Below are 20,610 nucleotides of genomic sequence, written 5' to 3' on the forward strand. Positions count from 1 at the left end.
CCCGGTGGCATGGGCAGGGACTCTGATTTGGTGGCCCTGCCCCCTGCTAGCGTGCCTCTGGCCCCCACAGCCCCTGAGGCGCTAACTTCAACAGTGGAGCATCTACAGAGAATGCGGGCTAGTCCCGCTGGCCTGCGGGGCCGCCGTTCCCGGCCCAGCAGCGCCTGAGGGTGGGCGGCTCCGGGCTGAGCGCCAGGCACCAGCAGAGGGCAACCCGGAAATGTCTGCAGATGAGGCCGCCCTTTCCAGCCTCCTTCCAGGGAGCACGAACCGCCTTTTCCTGGGTGGGGTCCCCAGTGTCGGGGTGCCTGTGTTCACAGTGGGCGGGGCTCTGCCAGGGGACCGGAGATCACCAAGGCTCTAAGCCTGCTGCTCCTGGCACCACAGGTGAGGGCGGGACAGGGACCTGCCCACCGGCCTGGACAAGAGGTGCGACCTGCCCCAGAAACCTCTCCTGGAGGAGGGCGGGCACCCAGGCCGACTCGCTCACCAACTCCCTGTCTACCCAGCTCAGGGCCGGAGATGAACGCCCGTCTCACGTTTGTTCTTCAGACAAAATCAGGCTGCTGCGCACACACGAGCTGGAACTCAGGCTGACGTCTGCCTGAGATCACCTGGGGCGCCAGTGAGCAGGGTGCCCTCGCTTCTGCCTGTGCGCGTGTCCCCCAACTGCCTCGTCACCACGGGAGCGGCCCAGCCCTCACCTCCTCCAGAGTCCCACACCCCGCCTACCTCGTCAGGCGCCCCGCTGCCCGGGAAGAAGTTCCCGTCGTCATAGCGGTGCAGCGAGATGTACAGGACGCTTGGGTCGCTGTAGAAGGCCTGCTGGGTCCCGTTTCCGTGGTGCACATCCTGGGAGAGCAGGGACAGTCGAGTCAGCACTGGAGGTGCCAGAACGTCCCCAGGCTCACAGCCACTGAGCACCTAGCCCGGCCGGCAGTCGGCACGGGGACACCCTCTCCCCAAGGGATCGGAGGGAGGCAGCTCGTGCGTGAGGGCCACCGCCTGGGCGCCACTGCAGCGTCAGTCACCCGGGACACCAGGGACTGCTTAGGAAGCCTTTCTTGTTTATAAACGTGACTGTGCTCATTAGATACAATGTGGACAGGCCGCTGTGAACAGGAGCCGTAAGAACCAAACGCGGTCCCACCAACTAGAGAGCCATGGTGCCACGGTGTGCGCCCCGTGTCCTGTTTGTGACAGCACACGCGTTGGAGGCCGTGCCCTGAAGGCTCCAGGTGCTGCAGACTCGCCCGCGTGGTAGACGGGATGCTCAGCGATTACGTTCAGCGGTGTGATTCACTGCACGACCCGTGTCGCCTCACCGGCACTGAGTTACCCCCTTAGGAGGAGTGAGTGGGGCTCGGCGGGCACGGCGCTGGGCACGCTGCTGCCAGGACCTCGCAGCTCTCCTGAGCCCCCTGACGTCTGCCTGAGATCACCTGGGGCGCCGGCAGCTTGCACGGCCTCAGGTGCCTAAGGGCTCCGTGAACCCCAGGACCAGCGCCTGCGGCTGGGGTCTTGCTGAGTCTCCCGGGGTTTGTTTTGTTTTTTTCTCTTCCCAAGCTGAGAAGGACTTTGCATTACAAACGAGGCTCACACTTGATGTACCTGCTTTTTTGTTACTTAAAAAAATTATAAAATAAATCATAAATAGCAAAGAGAATCACCCCCACCCCCTCCCCGGCATATACGGCTGGAAGGAGACAGAAAACAAACGCCTCGCACAGTCGCCTCCTACAGGAACCTGGGGACCGATCTGTGGGGCTCAGATGTGACCAGAGTTTACTCTTTCGGGGCAAGGATGGTGAGAAGTGGCACCTCCCACAGGAAAATGGGGAAAGAGGCTAAACCGGCCCAAACTGGGTCACCCGGCAGGGAGGATGATCGCACAGGCACACAGGGCTGGGGGTGGGGGAGGCACCCTCTCCTCCCGGCTGTGCCCCGTGGCTCTGCTAAGGGCGCCCCTGAGCGCGGCACACCCTGAGCCTTCCAGGATGGTAGGATCGTGATGGAGGCCGGGAGGCAGGCTCGTACCAGGTCTGGGCTCTCACTCTCCACACCTGAGGTGGTTTCCAGAAAGTGAGGGCCCCAGGCCCCGTGTCTGTGGGGGCAGAGACGCTGTGTCCCCCTCTGCCCAGGACGCTGGGCGCCTGGGTCAGGGCGCCGGCTTACCCAGTCCACGATCAGCGTCTTGCTCACGTTCAGCCTCTGCTGTAGGAGCTTGGCGGCGACGGCCACGGAGTTGAAGTAGCAGAAGCCCCTGCAGGGGGAACGGAGGGGAGACACAGCCTCGGATCAGTTTTTACACAACTTCAAATGGAACCTTCCGGAATCTGTGCATCTCAGTGGGTCTGCAGAATGCAGCTTTTGGCCAAGCTGTTTGGAAACCTTAAGCAACGCTTCTCACAGACAGACAGACAGACAGACAGACAGAGTCTTCTAGACTCTTGCATGCCGACTGCAGAGCTGCCCTGGTAAGAAACCCATTCCACTTGGTGCCCGCGTCCCCCTCTTACTGGCCTCTCAGAGACCTATGAGCCACAGAAGTGACCCGTTTCAGCTGCTTCTGCCCGTCTTTCCACATCCCGAGACATACGACAATGACATGTAATCACCCCGCCGACTAACTGCAATTCTAGTCTTGTTCAAGTGCGAGAAAAGCTAAGAAAGTGACTCAAGTCCATGAAAGGCTTGTCTCCATCTGAACCTGCCTTCGCCCGAGTTTCCCCGAGCTGAGGCTGGGCTGCGGGTCTGGGAGCCCGCACGGCCGGACGCTGGGCTGAGCTGGACCGGCCGCGGCGCGTCCCACACCCGGAGAACGTCAGTGGAGAGTCCTCCACAGCCCACGGTGGTCATTCAGGTTCACTGCTCAGAATACCTAACAGCTCAGGTTCGATCTAGAAAAGCAACTTCAGGGAAACGAGGCCTGCTCCCCGCTGGGCGAGTGAGCGCTCGGGGTCTGGGGTAGCTGAAGGTTTCTCGGGGACGGCTGCCAAGACCTCACCCCAAGTCCACGCTCGGTGGTGGCGACCATTTCCTCCTGCTCGAGGTGGACCCCTGAAGCTGCTCTGATGCCCCACTTCCAGACGAGTGACAGCGGACTCCCCTGCCGACCCCCCAGCAGCCAAAGTGCTCAGTGCGCAGCTGCTGGGCCCTCCGTGTGCGTGGCTTTGCCCCAGGTGAGTCTGCACCTGTCACAGCTTCCCTGCCCATGACGCACGCCGAGGTGTGCGCAGTCAGAGAAACTCAGACCCGACCCAGAGCCCAGGCAGCTGGCCGTGCGGTCAGGACCCTGGCACGTCAGCCTCCTTACTGCCAAACCGTGAGCAGGTCGCCTAAGAGGCCACACCCAGAGACAACCCGAGGGTCATGAGCCTGAGCGACGATGTGCCGCGTGAACCGGTCCTGCTGTGACTTGTTTCCCCTCCATTTTGTTGCAGCGAACGTTAACAGGCAGAAGACAGCTCTAGACTGCCTCCTGCAGACGTCTCTACTTCATCAGCCACCACTGAAGTCGACCTGCGAGCTCTAGAGGCACGTTTCGTCCCCGTGCTCACTCGGGGGCCCCGGGGACAGCACACGCACACAGCGCACATCACAGGGGGCTGGCACCAGCAGCCCAGTTCGTCCTTTTCGCGTGAGTGCTGGCCCAGCCCTCCAAGCGTTCAGGAGCCAGCACCCCCAGGCCGAGAGCGAGCGTGCGTCTACTTACATGGGCGTGCTCTCCTCCGCGTGGTGTCCAGGAGGGCGGACCACAGCAAAGCCGTTCTACACGGGAATGAACAGGTGGGAAGAAACGGGCGAAAGATTGATGTCAGGTCAGTGAGAAAATCGTCACAGACCGAAATGCCAGCAGGTTCAGAGGACACGCGAGGACACGGTTTCACGCTGCATCCCGGGGGCACAGACGTGGGACAGAATCAAGGGCTGCGGTGAGCATTTCCGAGGCGCTGGGCCCCTTCTTTTAACGAGACCTACTCGCCATTGCAGTGACTGCCCCTGACTTTCTATCTTGACCGGCCTGCTGGCCAGGCTCTTAGCTCAGGGATCTCGAGGGGAGAGGTGGAGGCACCCCCGGTCCACCTCTGATCCGGACAGTCTCCCAGGAAGTAACCTGACCGGGACCCTGAACGCAGCTGAGACGGAAGGGGCGCGGCCACAGGGCCGACATGCCCAGTCTGGCCTTACCGGGCAGCTGTGTCCCCACTGCAGTTCGGTTCCCACAGGTGTGGGCATCAGCCCCTGGAAGAAACGTCTCCGAGGCCGGAGGGGAATGCAGCCCCACCTTCCAGTGGGATCGGAGTCACTTAGGCTTTAGAGAACCACGTGCAAGCACTCTGGCTGCTGTCATAAAAGTGGTCTCAGTGGGCATCTCGCTGCCACCAGCAACAGGAACCTGTCTGGTCAAGGTCTGTAACAGCCCCAAGGGCCAGCTGACCACCTGTGGCTGGGCTGTGGGCATGGTGAGCAGCCTGCCACAGAGACCAGCCCGGGGGACAGGGAGACAGTCCCGGGGAGCCCCGAGCTCTTCGGGGGCCTGCTGTCACCCTGAGGCTCTGTTCGCCTTCCCCACTGCGCACACACCTGCCCTGAGGGTGTGAAAGCAGTCGTGGGTGACGTGCCGGGGGCAGGAGTGAGGCGACAGCCCTGGGAAGCGTGGCTTCCACGCTTGAGGGAAGGAGGCTCCACTGTGAGTGTCCTTGATGAAGCAGTAAAACGGGTCCGTTCCATTAAATCCCTTCCGACCTCCCGTGTAAGAAACGGGAGGCAGGCCAGCACTGACCGCGGCGAGGACGGGCCCGTGCGTCACAGAGCCCATCTTCCTCGAAATGACTAACAGACAAACTGTTGTTCCAACCTGGGTACATCGAAGGCCCTTCTCAAAAATGACCAGGGACCTGTCACCTCAAGGGAAAGAACGGACAGCAGTCGCTGTCAGTGGGGCGATCGGGGCTTTCACGTGAAAATGAGAAGTCTGGGCCAATGTCTGGGCCACCGTGGGCGTCACACTCTTCCCGGCACTTAGAAGGCCTTCCAGGTGACACCGTGTGGTGACATTATGGGTCCAAAGGTCAGTGGATTTCTGGACACTGTACAACAAAATGTGTCAAGATCTGGAAGACCGACATGATGCCACGAGCGCTTACTTCCAAATCACCAGTTTACAGGAGTCACGCGTGGGGCCAGCGGGTGTCCACCTGATGGAGGACAAGCCCGCCGACACTGCTCCTGTCCCACACTGCAACTGGCCTTCCAGGGACTTCCTTCCACTTGCTAAATTTTGGTGCGGCATTGAAGGAGAACGTCCACGAGTATGTGAAAACGTTACTGAAATAACCCTCCTTTCGGGGAGCGTCCTGGGCGAGGCCAGGTTTCCTTCCTGTACTTCAGCTAAAACCGCGTGCGGCCAGAGACCAACGGGAGCAGCTCAGAGGGACCTGCCATTTGCAAATTCGTATTTTTAAAGTTCCTCAGTTTTAATCTCTAATATGGTCCACGCTGATGACCTAATTCATTCGCAAAAGTTCTTCGGTGCTTCAACAATTTTTAAGAGTGAAAAGTGCCCTGAAAAGCAGTATCTTTGAGAATCACTGCTAATATGATATTATTTATGTTTTCACAAATGTGGGAAAAGTTCCCCTGGATTCAACAGTGATGGACAGAACAGGGTCCACTCTTTACATCTGGACGGGGCCGTCCCCTCCGATGGCCACCCCTCACCTTCCAAAGGGGGACCCGCGGGGCTGTCCCCACCCTGGGGAACCTGCTGGCAGCCTTCCTCCTGGGCCTGTCTGTGCCGGGGCCTCACTGACCTTCAGCTCCCCGGTGGCGACCTTGAAGACGAGCTCCACCACGCAGCCCACGGCCAGGCGCGCCGCCCCGGACGAGTGCACCTCGTTCCAGATGGTGTCGCTGTCCACCTGTGGAGACAGCAGAGGGCAGTGAGTTCTCCGCCCGCGGGCTCTGCCCTCACACCTACAGCACAGCCTCCAGCTCTTCTCTAATTCCAGGACACACCCTAGTTTTTTTAAAGACATGCCAAAAAATACCAAACAGAAAAAGAATGCACCAAAAATAACATGCCTGAGTTTTCCCCCCTTTTGGAGGTGTCGTTTCTTTACTCAACTGACCCGATACACACGAAAGTCCGAGTAATGACGTCACAGTTACCTGGGCCACTCCCTTTTCTGACAGCGAGAGTTGAGTTACACTAACAATTAGCAAATGGACATGTTGGCAGCGTTGGGATTGGAGGTGTCTCCAGATGATGACTTTCTTTAGTGCTGAATTTAACAGGAGGAACCAGCACCAAGTGTCTGGTAAGAGGAGCCATGTGGGAACAAGGCACGGGGTGGGAGGTGGGGGGACCCGGGGACTCTGGGGACATCCCCAGGGAACGCTCACCATGCGCCCGTTGGCTGTTCCACGTCAAACAAAGAAGCCTGTGGCACAAACGTGTCAGGTCGTCTCTGCTTGGCGTTCGGGCACACCAGGTTTTTACTGAAGCCCTGGCTTGTGTGGGCGGGGGAGCTGCCACTGTACAAACACGTCTCCTAGGGGGCCAGGGGCGCCCATCGGAGCGCCAGGAGGAAGCACGCAGCCCCTGGGCGCCACTTCAAAGGCGCCCGAGCCACCATCCCAGGTGATGGGGAACTGGTGACTTGGTCACACACACTGGGGACTCGCTGGGCCCTGCTGGGGACATTCCAGTCAAGTGACAGCTCTGAGAAGCTGCACAGTAAGTGTCTGCCAAGTCTAACTGGGGACGCTCTTCCCAAGGTAACCTTCTCCGAGTGCCACCGCTCTGGGCTCTGGACACGGAGGTGACGCCACCAGACCCCTCCCAGCCCAGGTATGTCCAGGTGCACAGGCTTCTGCCCACCTGACAGACAAGGATCGTCATGTGGGGTGGGAGGGCTTATTTCAATGAAGTCTGAAGCTTCATCTTCAAAGCAAGGTGATTTAAAATACATTTACGAGGGGTCGAGCCATTTCCTGAAGAGTGTTGTTTTGTGAGAGTTATTCTTTGCAATGACCAACCTCTCTGTTCTTTAATAGTTTCCAAATGTCAAAGGAATGCCCTGTGCTCCGCCGACCCCCGCACACACCGCTGCAGCGCTGGTAACACAGCCCCGCGAGAGGCTCACTGCCAGCCGTCGGGTCCCGATCCCGCACCAGATCCTTTCTGCAGCCGCAGAACCATTTCTCTGAAGCCAAAGGTGCTGGCCCAAGTGGGAGCCAGTCGGGGATGACACCAGCTGCCTTCCAGGAGGGTGACAATGTGTGTGTGTGTGTGTGTGTGGGAGGGGGGGAGGGCGGCCCTGAAGCTGTACCCGAGGGCCAAAGGCTGTTTGGGAAAAATCACTCACATTCTCTTCAAAATGCAAAGATTTGGGTTTTAGGGCCAAGGAACTATGGAGGGAAATTGAACCGACACTCCGCATGAAGGGTCTCTGTGCTCTGCTCTCCTGCCCACTAGGGTCCTGTGACACCCTGCCCAGAGCGAGGGATAGGCCTCCAGCCCCGTGGGATCCCAGGGTGCTAATGTCCCCAGAGAGCCCAACGAGAACTTCCGCTGCTTTAGGGCCTGAGTCCTTTAGCAGCTGGCCACCAGCTCCTGGTGGACCAGCCTGAGGCGGTGGGCTTGGAGCTGAGGTCCAGCCGCCGAGGTCCAGGGAGGGAGCACGGCTTGGGCGGGGCAGCACCGCCAGGAGGCGGCCCTGCGTGGGGCAAGGCAGGAGGGCGATCACGGACACGCGAGCACGGCCCCTCCACGCCTTCCTACAGTGAAGACAGGAGGGGTGCTTCTGACACAGACCAGGGGGCGGTCACGCCTGGGTTCACCATGGGCGTGGGCACAGCGCCCAGGGCCTGCGCATGGGGGCGGGGCCAGGCGGTTCCCTGCATCTTCGTGAAGGGGAAACTGTCACCCTCAGGAGGTGAGCGGAGCACTTTATTTAGCTTGAAATGAGGTCAAACAGTTTAAAGCCTCTCTTTAACCTGGTTAAGGGAGAATGGGTGACACAACCTAAATGTTATTTAAAGTAACTTTCAGGAAAGTGGAGCCTCTCCCACTGCTTCAGGGGACCCCGGGGCTGGCCTGGTGCTGGAAGGACACCCAGGCCCAGCAGTGCTGCGGCTGCGCCGTTGACACCACACCCCGTGCCTCCGCCCTCCTGTCCGTGGGAACCACGGGGAGCACCGAGGGGACAGTGTGCAGACACCTGGGGTTCACACGTCCTGCCCTGCCCGTTATTCCCACAGGCCCGCCCCTCTGCCCAGCTCCGCGGGTGGGTCGCCAGGCTCTCCTGGATGTGAGATGGGTCGGGTGGGCCTCAGGGCTCCAGGATCTGCAGAGGGAGGGCCCACCTGGCTGCCCAGCCACACCTCCCGCTTAGCTTGCATTTGCAAATGATAAACCCTGCTGCGTGGAGCTGGCCGCAGGGCAGTGCTGGGAATCCAAAGCTTTTCAAGTCTGGCCAAAAATTTGCCCGAGTGAAGGGACTGCAAACTACGCACAATACAGAACAGGGCGGCTCGCGAGGCAGGAGAGCTCGGTGGCGGGTGAATAAATGCTGCCGATTCCCTTTCTGACGGGATAATTTTCAAAGCAGCGATTTTTGTAGATTCAGGAAGAAAACAATTTTGTTTCATTTCCATAACAGAATCCAGACCTTAGGCCTCACCCGTGATCTGTAATTACGCACACGGCCTGCGGCTGCGTGGCGTCGGCCGACGTGGCTTTGTTGTCCCGTGGTTTGTTGGACCCACGACGGCTGCAGCGTCCCCAGGCCACTGACCTCCATGGCCAGCGGTCAGCCGGGAGGGGCCCGGCCTCTCCTTCCAACTGCAGCTCTGTTCTCACGCCCCTTCCCTCGTCCGAGGGTGGGAGCGGGGAGCCCCTTCTGACTGGGATGGAGGGATCTGGCCTCCGCTGACGCCCAGCCCACCGAGTCCCCATAGGCCCGCGCCCACGCCAGGCTCAGGGGAGGCCCATGTTAGAGACGCTGGTCCCCCTACGGGTCCACCTGGCAGGATCTGCTTAGAAGCGTCGTCGCTTCTAGAGAGCAAGCACAACCCAGCTGCTAGCTTGGTGACTTCACAGGCTCCGCAGAGTCCCCTGGGTCTGGGCCTGGCCACGGGGACGGCTCAGCACACCCCCAGCGAGGGACGCGTTCACGGCCTGAGTCGGATGAGCCGACTATTCCTCCACCACCAGGGGACCAGCCGCACCCCAGGCCCCGTGTCCACAGCGAGCCGTGCATGCCAGACGCCCCTCCCCGAGGAAGGTGCCCGAGTCCAGCCATCAAACGCTTACAGGCTCACGGGCCTTTGAAGCCACACGTGTGAGTGCCGGGGCAGCCCCGCCGCCAGACCGTTTATGGAAAACACCTGGCAGCAATTACCCACTCTGCGGAGAGAGCTCTGTGACCACTGGGGCCCTGAGAACAAACAGGACATTATTTACACATTAAAGAAATACTTACCCCGACACCACCACAGGGCAGCCTGACAAACACGGACGTCAGCGAGCCTGCAGGGAGGAGAGCCAGAGTCAGAGGGCCAAGGTCACAGGGCGCCCGGCCTGCGCTGTGGCCGCCCTGGAAATGCCGTGGGGTCCTGAGGCGCTCTGGGACCTCGAAACACGACAATGTGCCCACAGTGAGGGGCAAACTGCATCACCCGTGTGGCCTGCGGAGTGCTGGCGTCTGTGAGCAGTGGGTCCTGGGGTTGCAGGGCACAGGCCCTGCAGAGCTGGCATTTGTGGCCACAGCCCTCTGGGGGTGCCGAGGCTCACAGCCCTGCCTTCAGAAGTGGCAAATGGTCCTAGGTCTCGGCCGGGGCTGGCAGTGGCCGCTCGTCCTCACAGGCGGACTGTCCTGCCACACGGGCGCACGGCGCTGGGGACGGAGGAGCGTTCTTCCCCACCATCCCAGGGACGGCGTCCGTGAATTCAGGTGTGTGTGTGTGTGTGCATGAAAGAGGGCTCTGCAGGAGACTAGGCTTTTCTATTTTTGAAATTATAGCCAATAATGTCTATGTGAAAAGCATAAATCATCTGAGTATTTTGATTCTGCTCATTACCCAGCAGGCAGAGAGCAACGTGGTAATAAAAAACTCACACAGGATAGCACGTGTTCAACCCCCACCCCGCCACCGCTGGGTGGGCAGGAGGGCATGGGGTTCTAAAGCCCTCCTGGTGACAGGCCCCGAGATGTCTGCTGCTGAGGCCCTGCTCCAGTGCGTCCCACACTGCCCTCCGCGGTTTGGGGCCACTGTCACCCAGGCAGGCCACGGACCTTCAGGCGGAGAGATGGGCAGATGCACTGAGCACCACTGTGCTTCTCCAGCCGCGTGAGCCGTGTCTGGGATGGCGATGGCCGTGGGGAACGCTGCCTTTCTCCTGCAGCGCCTACGGGGCCCACACAGCCGCGAGCACAGGGGTCTCCTGGGACCTGTCACGTCAGTGCTGCCAGGCAGTCACTCACACGGTACCCTGCAGCCCTGGCCGCACTCCTCAGCCACCAGACCAGGCTAACCCTTTCAGGTCGCCGCCATCAGAAGATGACCCCCCTCCCCCGCCCGCCCTGTGACATCCAGGAACACCCAGGGTGGTGACCGACCAGCCCGTCTCAAGCGTCTGCAGTCCACGTCAGCCCAGCCGAGCTGTGTGTCCTGCGCCATGCCAACAACACAGGTCTTCTAGCGGTGGGCTTAGACATTTGTGGATTCAGTTAAAAGGGTTAGGGGAGTCACACAGCGGTGTCTAAACACCTAACTGGGTGATGTTAACATCTGAGCTAATCGCCGACTGTTTCTGTGTCTGGGCTCCTCGGACTGATGCGTTAGGACAACCGGCAGAAATTTGCAAGCAGATCTCAAGTGGCGAGAAGGAAACTGACTAGGTATCCTCATGGTGACGTGAACAGGTTTTAAAATGCAAAGTTTAGCAGAAGAGAAAAAGGAAATGGAATGACTTATGACATCACTGATGTAAATTAAACACACACACACGTTTTGCGACAACATACTCAGCCAACAAAGTAAACACTGAACGGAGAAAGGAACGGGTTAAGGAGAGGGCGAAGCATTTCATAAAGAAACAGACGGGAGGGGGCTTCACGGGACAGCGGCAGGCCGGGTGCAGCTCCAGCACCGGGCCCACAAGGCGATCGAGGACGGGGCCACCGGCAGGAAGGCACCAGACCCCCAGCACCCACTGCTTGCTCCTCCCCGAGGACCCGAGTTCAGGACGAGCATAGAAACCGCGTCCAGCCCTGGGGTAGCCTGGAATCATCTGACACCTGTGACATGGAGTTGGTCCCCCAAGTTACTCCTGTCCTGCACCCTAAATCCTGCAGGTCTGGGAGGCTGCAGTGCAGGAGGGCTCCCGGTAGTAGGTGGGTCTGACGTGGGAGCACCAGGTGTCCGGGCAGAGCCGGCAGGGCCTTCGCCACTGCAGACAGTGGGCTGCAGTGTCCAGGGCGCGAGCCCACTGGAAGCCATTGCGACTGAGAGACCGCTCTACAGGCAACCCAGCCAATTCCCAGGGGGCGCCGGCTCCACGATGTGGCAGCACCTGGGACGTCACGGGACCCACAGGCTCGGCTCCCCCGAGGGAGACCATCCCAGGCAGCTGAGGTCCACGCTGGAAGGAGGGACGTTTTCTGGAGGATCCTGGAGACGCCGGGGACCAGGCACTCTGCCCGTCACGCTGTGCGGCTGTCTTCTGCAGGCGGCCTCCTCACTCAGCTCCTCCTGCTGAGGCCACTCACCCTCTCCCCACTGTCCCCTGTCCTTGTCCCTGAAGACTCCTTTCCGTTGGGCCCGTAGCTGGCACCCTTCCCAGTGTGCACCACTCTGCACCACAGGCCCGGCCTCCAGGCCCTCCATGAGCCACGTGTCTCCCCGGAGTCCCCGTCCCCTTCCTCGGAGCCAGCGGGCTCTGACTTCCCTGCCCTGTGCCCGAGTTCCTCTCCATGACAGCCATGGTAAGGGGGGGGGCCTGGGCACCCCAAACACTCCCTCACAGCTCAGAGACACAGCTGCCCTTTTTGGGGTGAATGGAGGAGTCACACACACGGAAAGGTCCGTATGACATATGTGTACCGTGAACATCACAGACACCCTGCAATCGAGGGGCAGAGCACCCTCGCCCGCATACTCCTCCACGGGGACCAGGAACTGCGCTTTGTTCCTGGCGAGCTGTCCCCACACTTTGCTTAGGGTTCGGCCAGGGCGAGAGGAAGCCAGAGCATCCTGGTGCGCAACACGGAGGTCCAGTGGCATCTGACTTCTTGCTGGAGACAGACCGACAGGTGGGCCGTCACCCACACTGCTCCATCCTTCTGTGCGGGGAACATGGCTGTGTCCTGGACCTGCTTTGCCAGCCTTTGGGGACTGGCCTCTGTAACGGCTGCGGCCTGAGTGTGTGTGTCCCCCAAATTCCCCTCTTGGAACCCTATGCCCACTGTGATGGTGGCAGGAGGTGGGGCCTTGGGGAGGTGACTGGGTCGCGAGGACAGAGCCCTCATGCATGGGCTCACTGCCTTGTAAGGGACTCCACCGAGACCCCGCCTGCCCTCTGCAGGGAGGACACAGCGAGAAGATGGCTGACGACTAACCGGGAAGAGGCCCTCACGGCCCGTGCTGGCACCCTGGCCTTGGACTTGCAGCTTCCAGAACTGTCAGAATGAATTCCTGCGGTTGACAAGCCCCGGGTCTGCGGTGCCCTGAGAAGGTGCTGGGGTGCCCAGGCGTCCCCTCTGACCCTCCCATCGCCTTGCCAGGGCGTGTCCTCTGGCAGCCTCGAGAGAGCACGCACGAGGGCGACGTTCCCAGGACCTTTGTGTCTGAAAACGCCTTTGTTTCACCCTTGTACTCGAAGCAGTCTGGCAGGGCAGACACGGCGGGCCGGAAGGACTCTCCCCTCGGAACGGGCGAGGCTGTGCGCGGCCACCGAGCAGCAGCGCTGACGAGACGCGGTCCCCGAGCAGCCCTGCTGTCGCCCATGCCTGCTGCCCTGAGGCCCTCCCGGGCTGCTCCCACGTGGGTCCTCCATCCCGGGGCCTGCTGGTGACGACGCACGTGGCTCTGCCCGCCTCCTGCCGCGCTCTGGAAGCTCCTGCCTCGGGCCTGCGTGCTGGGCACACACCTCCGATCCTCGCCCTGTCACGTCAGCTCTTGTCAGTCCTGCTCTGCTTCCTGGGGACTGACCGCCAGTCTTCCAGCCCAAAGGCCTGCACATCGCGACCACGTGGCCGCGTCTCTCCGCATGTTCTGAGCGGCGGCCTTTCCTACTGTACTTGTTCCCGGTCCACGGAGGCAACTGCTAACGGGCATCTGTGTTTCCTCTGCAGTTCCCTCCGCCGCTGGGGGTCTTGGGGGGCTGTTTGTAGGAGTGGGCTGCTCGGTCCCTGAAGAGGGGTCTCCTGTATCTGCCTGGGGGGTACAGGTCAGCATTCTGGGAGCCCGGCAGAGTGGTGTGGGAGGCGGGCTGGGACTCTCGCCCCGCTCTGTGTCTGACGTCCATCCCAGCCCAGGGACACTGTGCCCTTTCTGTCCAGGGCCGTGGGGAGGACAGCACAGGGACACAGCCTCTCAGACCCCTACGGCCCCGGCCCTGGTCTGAGCCCCTCCCTGCCCCTAGGTCCAGGTTCTCTGTAGTCGCCATCCTGGGCTAGCCGAGCCCGTGGTTTCTGTCCCCAGCAAGGGCTCAGGAGTCACTTGCTGACGTGTGATCTCCAGCACCGCTGTCCACCCGCTGTCCAGCCTTGAGGCTGTCAGCTCCATTTCCTGTCTCCCCAAGCGCGAGTGCTGATGTCTTTTAAAAGCCCTGCTACTACCGGGCAGTGGAGCGCGGCAGCCCCCCCAGGCCACAGCCTGTGTGTGTCTCCTCACGGCCCCACCAGCCACACCTTCTCTGAGGACACTGGCACTGCAACCCCCGCCGTGGAGCTCAGCACCTACGGGGTGTCCAGCACAGAAGATACGCATCCTGAGTGAGTGAGTGAGTGAATGAACGCGTGAGTAAGGAAATGAATGAATGCATGAATGACTGGATGAATGAATGCATGAGGGAATGACTCAGGCCGGGCTGGAGCGGGACCCCGTGCGGATCCCAGCTGCCCTGTGCAGGGCCTGGCACCATGCAGGGCAGACTGTCCAAGCGTTGGCCACGGAAACCAGTGGGAAGCACGCCCAGCCCCCTCCCCGCCCGGTGGCCCAGTGTCTGTCATCCCCAGACCCTCTCTGCCTGATGTGGCTCTGGGCCCTGAGCCTGTGGGGCTTCTCACGCACAGGAACAAACGCAAGGCTGGAGGAAGGAAACCCACCGTGTGACTGTCCCAGTTCAAGGTGGCTGGGAGGCCGGGATGGAAGTTCCAGGAAAGGCCCTGGGGTCTGTGCCACAGGACCTGGCTGCCTGAGCTGAAGACCCTGTGGGGACTGTCACCCCCCGCCCCAGGCAGGAGAAAGCTCCTTCCGTCAGGCCCAGGTCCCCACCCCTTATGCGGGGTGCCTGCCACAGCCCATGTCCTGTCCTCGTCCTTGTGCTGGGGGAGGCTTGGCTGCTGCACCCCGCAGCGACCCCTCCCTAGGCTGCTCTTACCCCCCCTTCCCCCAAGCCTTAGAGTGCAGCTCAAACCCGACTGCGGGCTCACTGCAGGCGAGGGCTGAGCTGCGGGCTGGGAGTGCAACGTCCCTGGGCAGCTCCAGCCTCGGACTCTGCTACTTAAGGCTCTGAGGAAGCAGTGGCTCTCAGCCCATTCTCTACCCAACACACTGGACACACGGCAGGAAGCCACGGCCCAGATGCTGAGGGTGGGAGGCTCTCCTCCGTCCCTCACCTTAGGACCTGGTGCAGGCCCCACAGAGAAGGGCAGAGCCTGGTGGGCGACCTCGCGGCCTCGGCCACGGCCTCAGGGGCCAAGGGAGGGACGGTGGGGCCGTCCTCCTGTGCCAGGTGCACGCGGAGCGAACTTGAGTGAGCGCAGGCCTGGAAGCACAGCCCTGGCGGTAAGGTAAGAAGGCCTCGGAATACCTAGAAGTTTCTTACTGTCCAGTTTCTGCCTGTTGAGGGGGTTCGTGCCGTAGAGCAGGGTGTGTGCCTCTGAGTGCACGGTCTGCAGCTCCTCCAGGGTGGCCTTCCGTCCGCGGATACACTGTGGGGACACAGCGAGAGGGGTCACTCACATCTCCCCGTGCGCGCTCAGGTTCAACAGAAAACCCAAAGGGAACAGAACGGCACGTGCATGAGCAGAAGCTTGGGTTGTTGCAAAAGGAAAAGCGAACGCTGCCTAAGAATATTCATGTTGTTTGTGATGCTTATGAGGAACATACATCTTATGTCTATGTGACAACTGAATTACATATACACACAGTATTTAAAAATGTTTTAAAATTTTTTATAGGGTTTACACTTTAATTACTCCGAAAAGTGTTTAGAAAGAGAATCCCAGCGTCCGGCACTTCACCCTTCGCTGTCACACAAGTGGCACTGTCACTTCGCTTCCCCACTGAAACACAGGGGAGCAGCCAAGGGCGGTGGGGCTGCCTCGCTCAGGCCTCCCTGGGGCGACGCTGGAACCCTGTCCTGCATGGCCCAGCGGCACGGAGGAGCCAAGACGCCTGAAGTGGCCTTTACTCGCTGTCCACCCATATTTTCCGTGGTTTAAAAATTCCTGATCTGGCCGGCCGAGTGGCGCGTTGGTTAAGAGCTGGCTTGGAACGCCAGAGGGCCCTGGTTCAGATCCCACATTGAGGACCAGTGACACTGCCCTCCACAGCTAAGATGCTGAACAACAGCTCAACCTGGAGCTGGGCTGCCGTGAGTCGCCGGCAATGGCGTAGGCTGCAGCCCCTGTGGCAGTGGGCTGCCATGGGCTACCGTGTGTAGCCAGCAGCCAGTGTGAGCAGCCAGCAGCCGCAGTGAGCGGCCGTCCAGAAGCCGACGACTGATCTGCCTCGCCTGGGAAGAGTGCAATGATGGTGCCAACTTGGGCCAGTGAAGCAACGTCCTCCACAACTAGACTGAAGAACAAAACGACAGCAACTTGTCTGTTCCCCTTCCCCCAATTCCCCAGTGCTGTTCCCATCCCCCCAATTCCCCAATAAAATCTTAAAAAAAAAAAAGTTCCTGATCAAGCCTCCTGAGCTTTTTGGAGGTTTTCCCCTAGAAATTTACATAAAAATAACTCTTCTTTCTTTATCCAATTTTTAATAGGAAGATGGTTTACAAGGTGAGGGATTAAAGTTAACAGAAAGCAGTGGCTTTCTGAGGGAACACAGCAGAGTCCAGAGGTCCTGGCGGTGGTGGCCCAGAGGACGTAGTCCAGGGGACACACCCCAGCAGACAGGCCAGCAGCTGCTCTTGGCCCTTAACCTCCGGGAGGACCCGTAGCTGCTCACAGGACAGCTCCTGTCCTTCACCACGGTGCCAAGCCCGAAGCAGCAGCACAGGGAGGGGCCCACCATGGCGCCCACTGTCATCCGCTGGGAATGAGGGGACCCAGCTGGCAGCCCGGGACCTTGGAAAGCCTCTGACTTCTGCCAGGGCCCAACTCCTACAATCGTGCCCAGCGCTGGGCCCTGAGCTCTGCCACCCAAGAGGCTGCACTGGGAGGCAGGGTGGGGTGGTGGCTGCAGGGACACTGCAGTGCCTTGGGCTGAGTGACCAGGCATCACCCTGGGCCCCGAGGCACAGCCGGGGCTGGAGCACATGCCAAGGGTGCCCCACTCGCGTCCCTGGCTGTGTGGGGGTCACACATTTCACCCCAGCCTCCTCCCGACTATCCTGCCAGCTGGGGTCTGACCCCATGGCCCACTGGCCCTTCGCCTGTGGTTCAGCAGGTCCGGGGACCCCTGCAGCCGCCGGCCCAGACAGGTGGGCGCCCCCACGGTGCCGAAGGTGGCAGAGGAGGGTCGTGGGTCTTGACCCTCTTGTGTTTTCATCGTCTCACCCCAACCGGCTGTCAGCCTTTCTGGCTGAGGACCATGGCAGGTGCCCCGGGCCTCAGCGACCCTCCTGGGGACGAGGGGGTGGGGCAGGAAGCGGTTCAGGGGCTTCAGATGCCCAGCAGCCCTGGAGGAGGAGCTGGGCCCGGGCGGCAGGAGGGACAGGCAGCGTCCACCAGGCGATGCTGCCCCCCAGTGGTGCAGCTCGGCCCGCCCTCACCAGCGGCCGCACACTGTCCTCCAGGGGCACGTCAGGCAGGATTCTGGACTCCGCCTCTGTGCCCTCTTCCGCACCCCAAATCACATCCGCCCCAGAACCGGTAACGACAGGGGTCACGTGAAACAGGCTGCCCTAAGCTCCTGCAGCTTCCGGAGGGGAGGGGAGACTCAGCAGTGGGCTCGGGACACACCTGCTCTCCCGCCCACAGAGGCTCGGGCTCGGGCCCTGGCCCCGGTGGCCCGGCTGTGGCAGATGGATGTGGGTAGTTTTTGTCAACTGTGGGCTTTAGCTTTCTGGGGTCACTCTACCTAGCAGCACGTGCAACCCCAAGTCCCACAAAGTGTGTGGGGGACACAGCAGGTCCCATTTGGGGGGCATCTGGGGGCTAGAGGCTGCCAGCCCAAAGCACCGGGGACATGAGTGCAGCCAGCCCCACTGCGCAGATGAGGACACTGATATGCTATCGGCAGGGGCTCCCCAACACCCACACAACGGCTCCCCTAGAGAGTTCAAGACACCCGCCCAGAGCATGAGCTGGGTCACTCGTGGAAATGCTGTTCCCCTGTCAAAAGGGCGAAGGACACTGAAATGTCACTCGGCAGAGCCTTCCCATCCCCATGGGCTGAGCGGCAGGACCCTCCGTGTCTGACAGCAAGCCCGGCCATCGCCACCTCCAGCAACGGGCCTTGTCACTGTGCTGAGAGAGGTGGGGGTCGGTGGGGGGCGCTGTGCGATAACCAATCCGGCCCGACCGGACCAGAGCGCGGCCTCACGGAAGCCTGGATGTGAGTAGGCTCTCCGCATCCTGGGAGGAGCTTCGGGTGCTAAAGAGGACATTCGGGGAAAGCCACAGGGCTGATGTCCCCTGCGGACCTCCAGCTCCTGCCCTGGTGGCAGAGGCCCGAGGACAGCGGGCCGTGCGTCCTGGGTGCTGACGGGGAGCAGGAAGTGGGCTCTCCAGGGAAAGGGCCAGACGGACAGGAGGCAGCTGCGGGGCTCAGCAAGAGAACGCCGAAAGAGTAGGAGCGGCTGCAGAGGACTGCAGGGCCAGGGGTGCATGAGGACAGAGCGGGGCAGGAGGACTGGGGGGTGCAGGACAGAGGCGGCCCTTCCTACAAGGAGCAAGCCCTGGGCCTTTGCAAAAACCAGCCCAGTATCTTCCAGAAGCCGGCCAGGTGCCCCAGGCCCCGCCCCAGGCTGCCCCACACTGACCCAGTTGCAGGCCCAGCGGCCCCTCCCTGCGCCCGGCCCGCCTCACCTCGCATTTGCCGCGCAGGCCGGTCTCCTGCAGCCGGGACCAGATGCTCTGGATCCTGCCGGCGTGCTCCGGGTGGCTGTTGGTGTTCCCGCAGGCGCACTGGTGCTTCAACATGAGCGTGTCGTATACCAGGCCTGAGTGGGGCAGAGGAGGCAGCTGTCAGGGCGGCAGGCACCGGCCTAGAGAGCCGCCCCCACTGCTTAGGAGCGGACGGAGGCTAACAGACAGAGGCTAACATACGGCCCATCCTGCAGGGGCGATTCACTAGAGAAACAGAAATGTACTGGAACCCCTCAGCTGGAGCTCAACGAAACGAAAGCAGAGGCAAGCCGAACGCGCAAACTAGGCTCTCGCTTCTGCTCCCACGGCTGCCAAGCGGTCGAGCCGACAACACCCGGGATGGGGCAGCAGGCAAGACAGATGTGAAAAGCCCCCCCACCCAGGATTCAGCTCTCTCGGGATGTAAGCTGTGTGGCATGAATGTCACAGACACAACACTTTTTGGTCCAAAACTCCAAGTCCGTGTGTCAGGGACCGACCTCTGTATTAAGGAGTCTGGCGGACTGGAACCTGGCATCTAGGGGCCAGACGCTGCGCTCACCACTGGGTTTGCATTGAGGAGCCTGCTGGTCCCAGCACAGAGCCGGCCCTCAGGGAGCCGCGGAGACCAGAAGGTTCCCCCGCCGGGAGGGAGCCCAGCTGGCCACAGAACCAGCCAGGGCTCTGCGGGGGGGAAAGGGTGACACTTCCAGACCAATCAAAGTGGCTGATGTTGCCGTCAGGAAGACACCGTGATGCAGATGCATTCTGCACGTCTGGGGACGAGGGTAGAAAAAGCGGGGAAGGGGTGGCCCCCGGGTGACATCTGCGAGGACGGGCTTCCCACTGTTCCTGCCACAGCACTGTCTGTGGTCACCTCACATGCCTGGCCTCCCGGGGTCCTGACAACGGCTAGGCCGGCTGGGTGAGTGGACGCCCAGGACAGCCGGGTCTGATAAGAGGCACCTGTCGCTAAGACCCGCGCCTTTGGGCAAGGAAAGGTGTGTGGGCAACACAGGTGTAGGCAAGGGGGTGTGCTCAACAGTGTGTGCTGGTGACGTGTGCTCACGTATGCATGTACATGTACACATGTGTGCACGTACGGGATGCAGGTACACATGTGCCCCAACAATCCTGATGTCACCAGCACGACAGGCACAGCCAGCGCGCTCACAGCAGCACTGTGACCGGTTGGCTGAGACGCCGAAATGAGGGGCCCGCCCGCCCCGCCCGCGTTACCTGTGGTGAACCTCGGTTTGCTGGGCGGCTCCTGCACAGACATGGGGAAGGTGGCCGAGGCGGGAGAGGACTGTGCCCGGGACAGAGGCCGGTGGCCGCCGAAGGACACGGGGATGCCGGCGGCCTCCATGGAGGCCTGGTAGTTCCTCAGCTGGTGGATCCGCTGCTGTTCCAGGAGGAGCGCTTGCTGGGGGGAGACACACACGTGTTCTGTGGCTTCACGGGGACCTCCCCTCCTGAGGGGCCATGGTGCCCCCCACTCCCGCTCATCCACCCACACGCACGCCCAGGCCGCCGGCTGGGGATGCCCAGACGCGCGAGGAGCCCACCTGCAGGCAGGCCTCCCAGTCGAGTTTGTTGTTATCTTGGTTTTGACCAAGAAAACCTAATCTGCATGCCAGAAACCCGGGTGGAAAAGCCCATCACAGAATGGAGATGCTAACTCGACTTCACTGGCCACTGCTCCCCTCTCCTGGTCGCTCACTGTCACACGTCCTCACTTCACAGGATGGGAAGCACTGCTGAAGCGTTCAGGTCCCAGAAGCCCAGGGTGCCAAGCAGAGCCAGGGGGCCGGAAGGGCATGGACGGGCCCCTGAGGAGCTGGGCACCCACACGGACAACCCCCAGGACCCCACTGAGCCATCTTTCAGCAGAAACCACCAGAGCAGAAAGGGGGAAATTAAACACATGCTTTCATGACAAATTATTTCTCACAAAACTATGTTTCTCTGAAGAGTCGGCATCTGTAAGTGTCCAGAATAGGGGTCGAAGCCTGAAGGACCACGGGGCTGAGAAGGCAGGGCCCCGGCCGCCCGGGCAGCGGAACCACGCCACACCCTCCCTGCAATGCACACCCGCCATCACACCTCTGCCCTCAGGACTCCGAGCCCGTGG

The 20,610-nt window shown here is 61.1% G+C and overlaps 1 protein-coding gene across 1 annotated transcript in view; it reads right to left on the reverse strand.

Annotated features, from left to right (window-relative positions):
• HDAC4 (histone deacetylase 4) overlaps positions 1–20,610 on the reverse strand; it is a 178,220-nt gene that overhangs the window by 19,684 nt on the left and 137,926 nt on the right. The window contains exons 16-23 of the mRNA XM_019628371.1: positions 19,716–19,902; positions 18,438–18,571; positions 15,047–15,167; positions 9,492–9,538; positions 5,817–5,924; positions 3,716–3,771; positions 2,176–2,263; positions 733–852 (exon numbers count right to left, since the gene is read on the reverse strand). Coding sequence (XP_019483916.1) covers positions 733–852; positions 2,176–2,263; positions 3,716–3,771; positions 5,817–5,924; positions 9,492–9,538; positions 15,047–15,167; positions 18,438–18,571; positions 19,716–19,902 — 861 coding nt within the window. The remainder of the gene's footprint in view (positions 1–732; positions 853–2,175; positions 2,264–3,715; positions 3,772–5,816; positions 5,925–9,491; positions 9,539–15,046; positions 15,168–18,437; positions 18,572–19,715; positions 19,903–20,610) is intronic.

This window comes from Hipposideros armiger, unplaced genomic scaffold, assembly GCF_001890085.2.
Source record: "Hipposideros armiger isolate ML-2016 unplaced genomic scaffold, ASM189008v1 scaffold_17, whole genome shotgun sequence".
Lineage (NCBI taxonomy): Eukaryota > Metazoa > Chordata > Mammalia > Chiroptera > Hipposideridae > Hipposideros > Hipposideros armiger.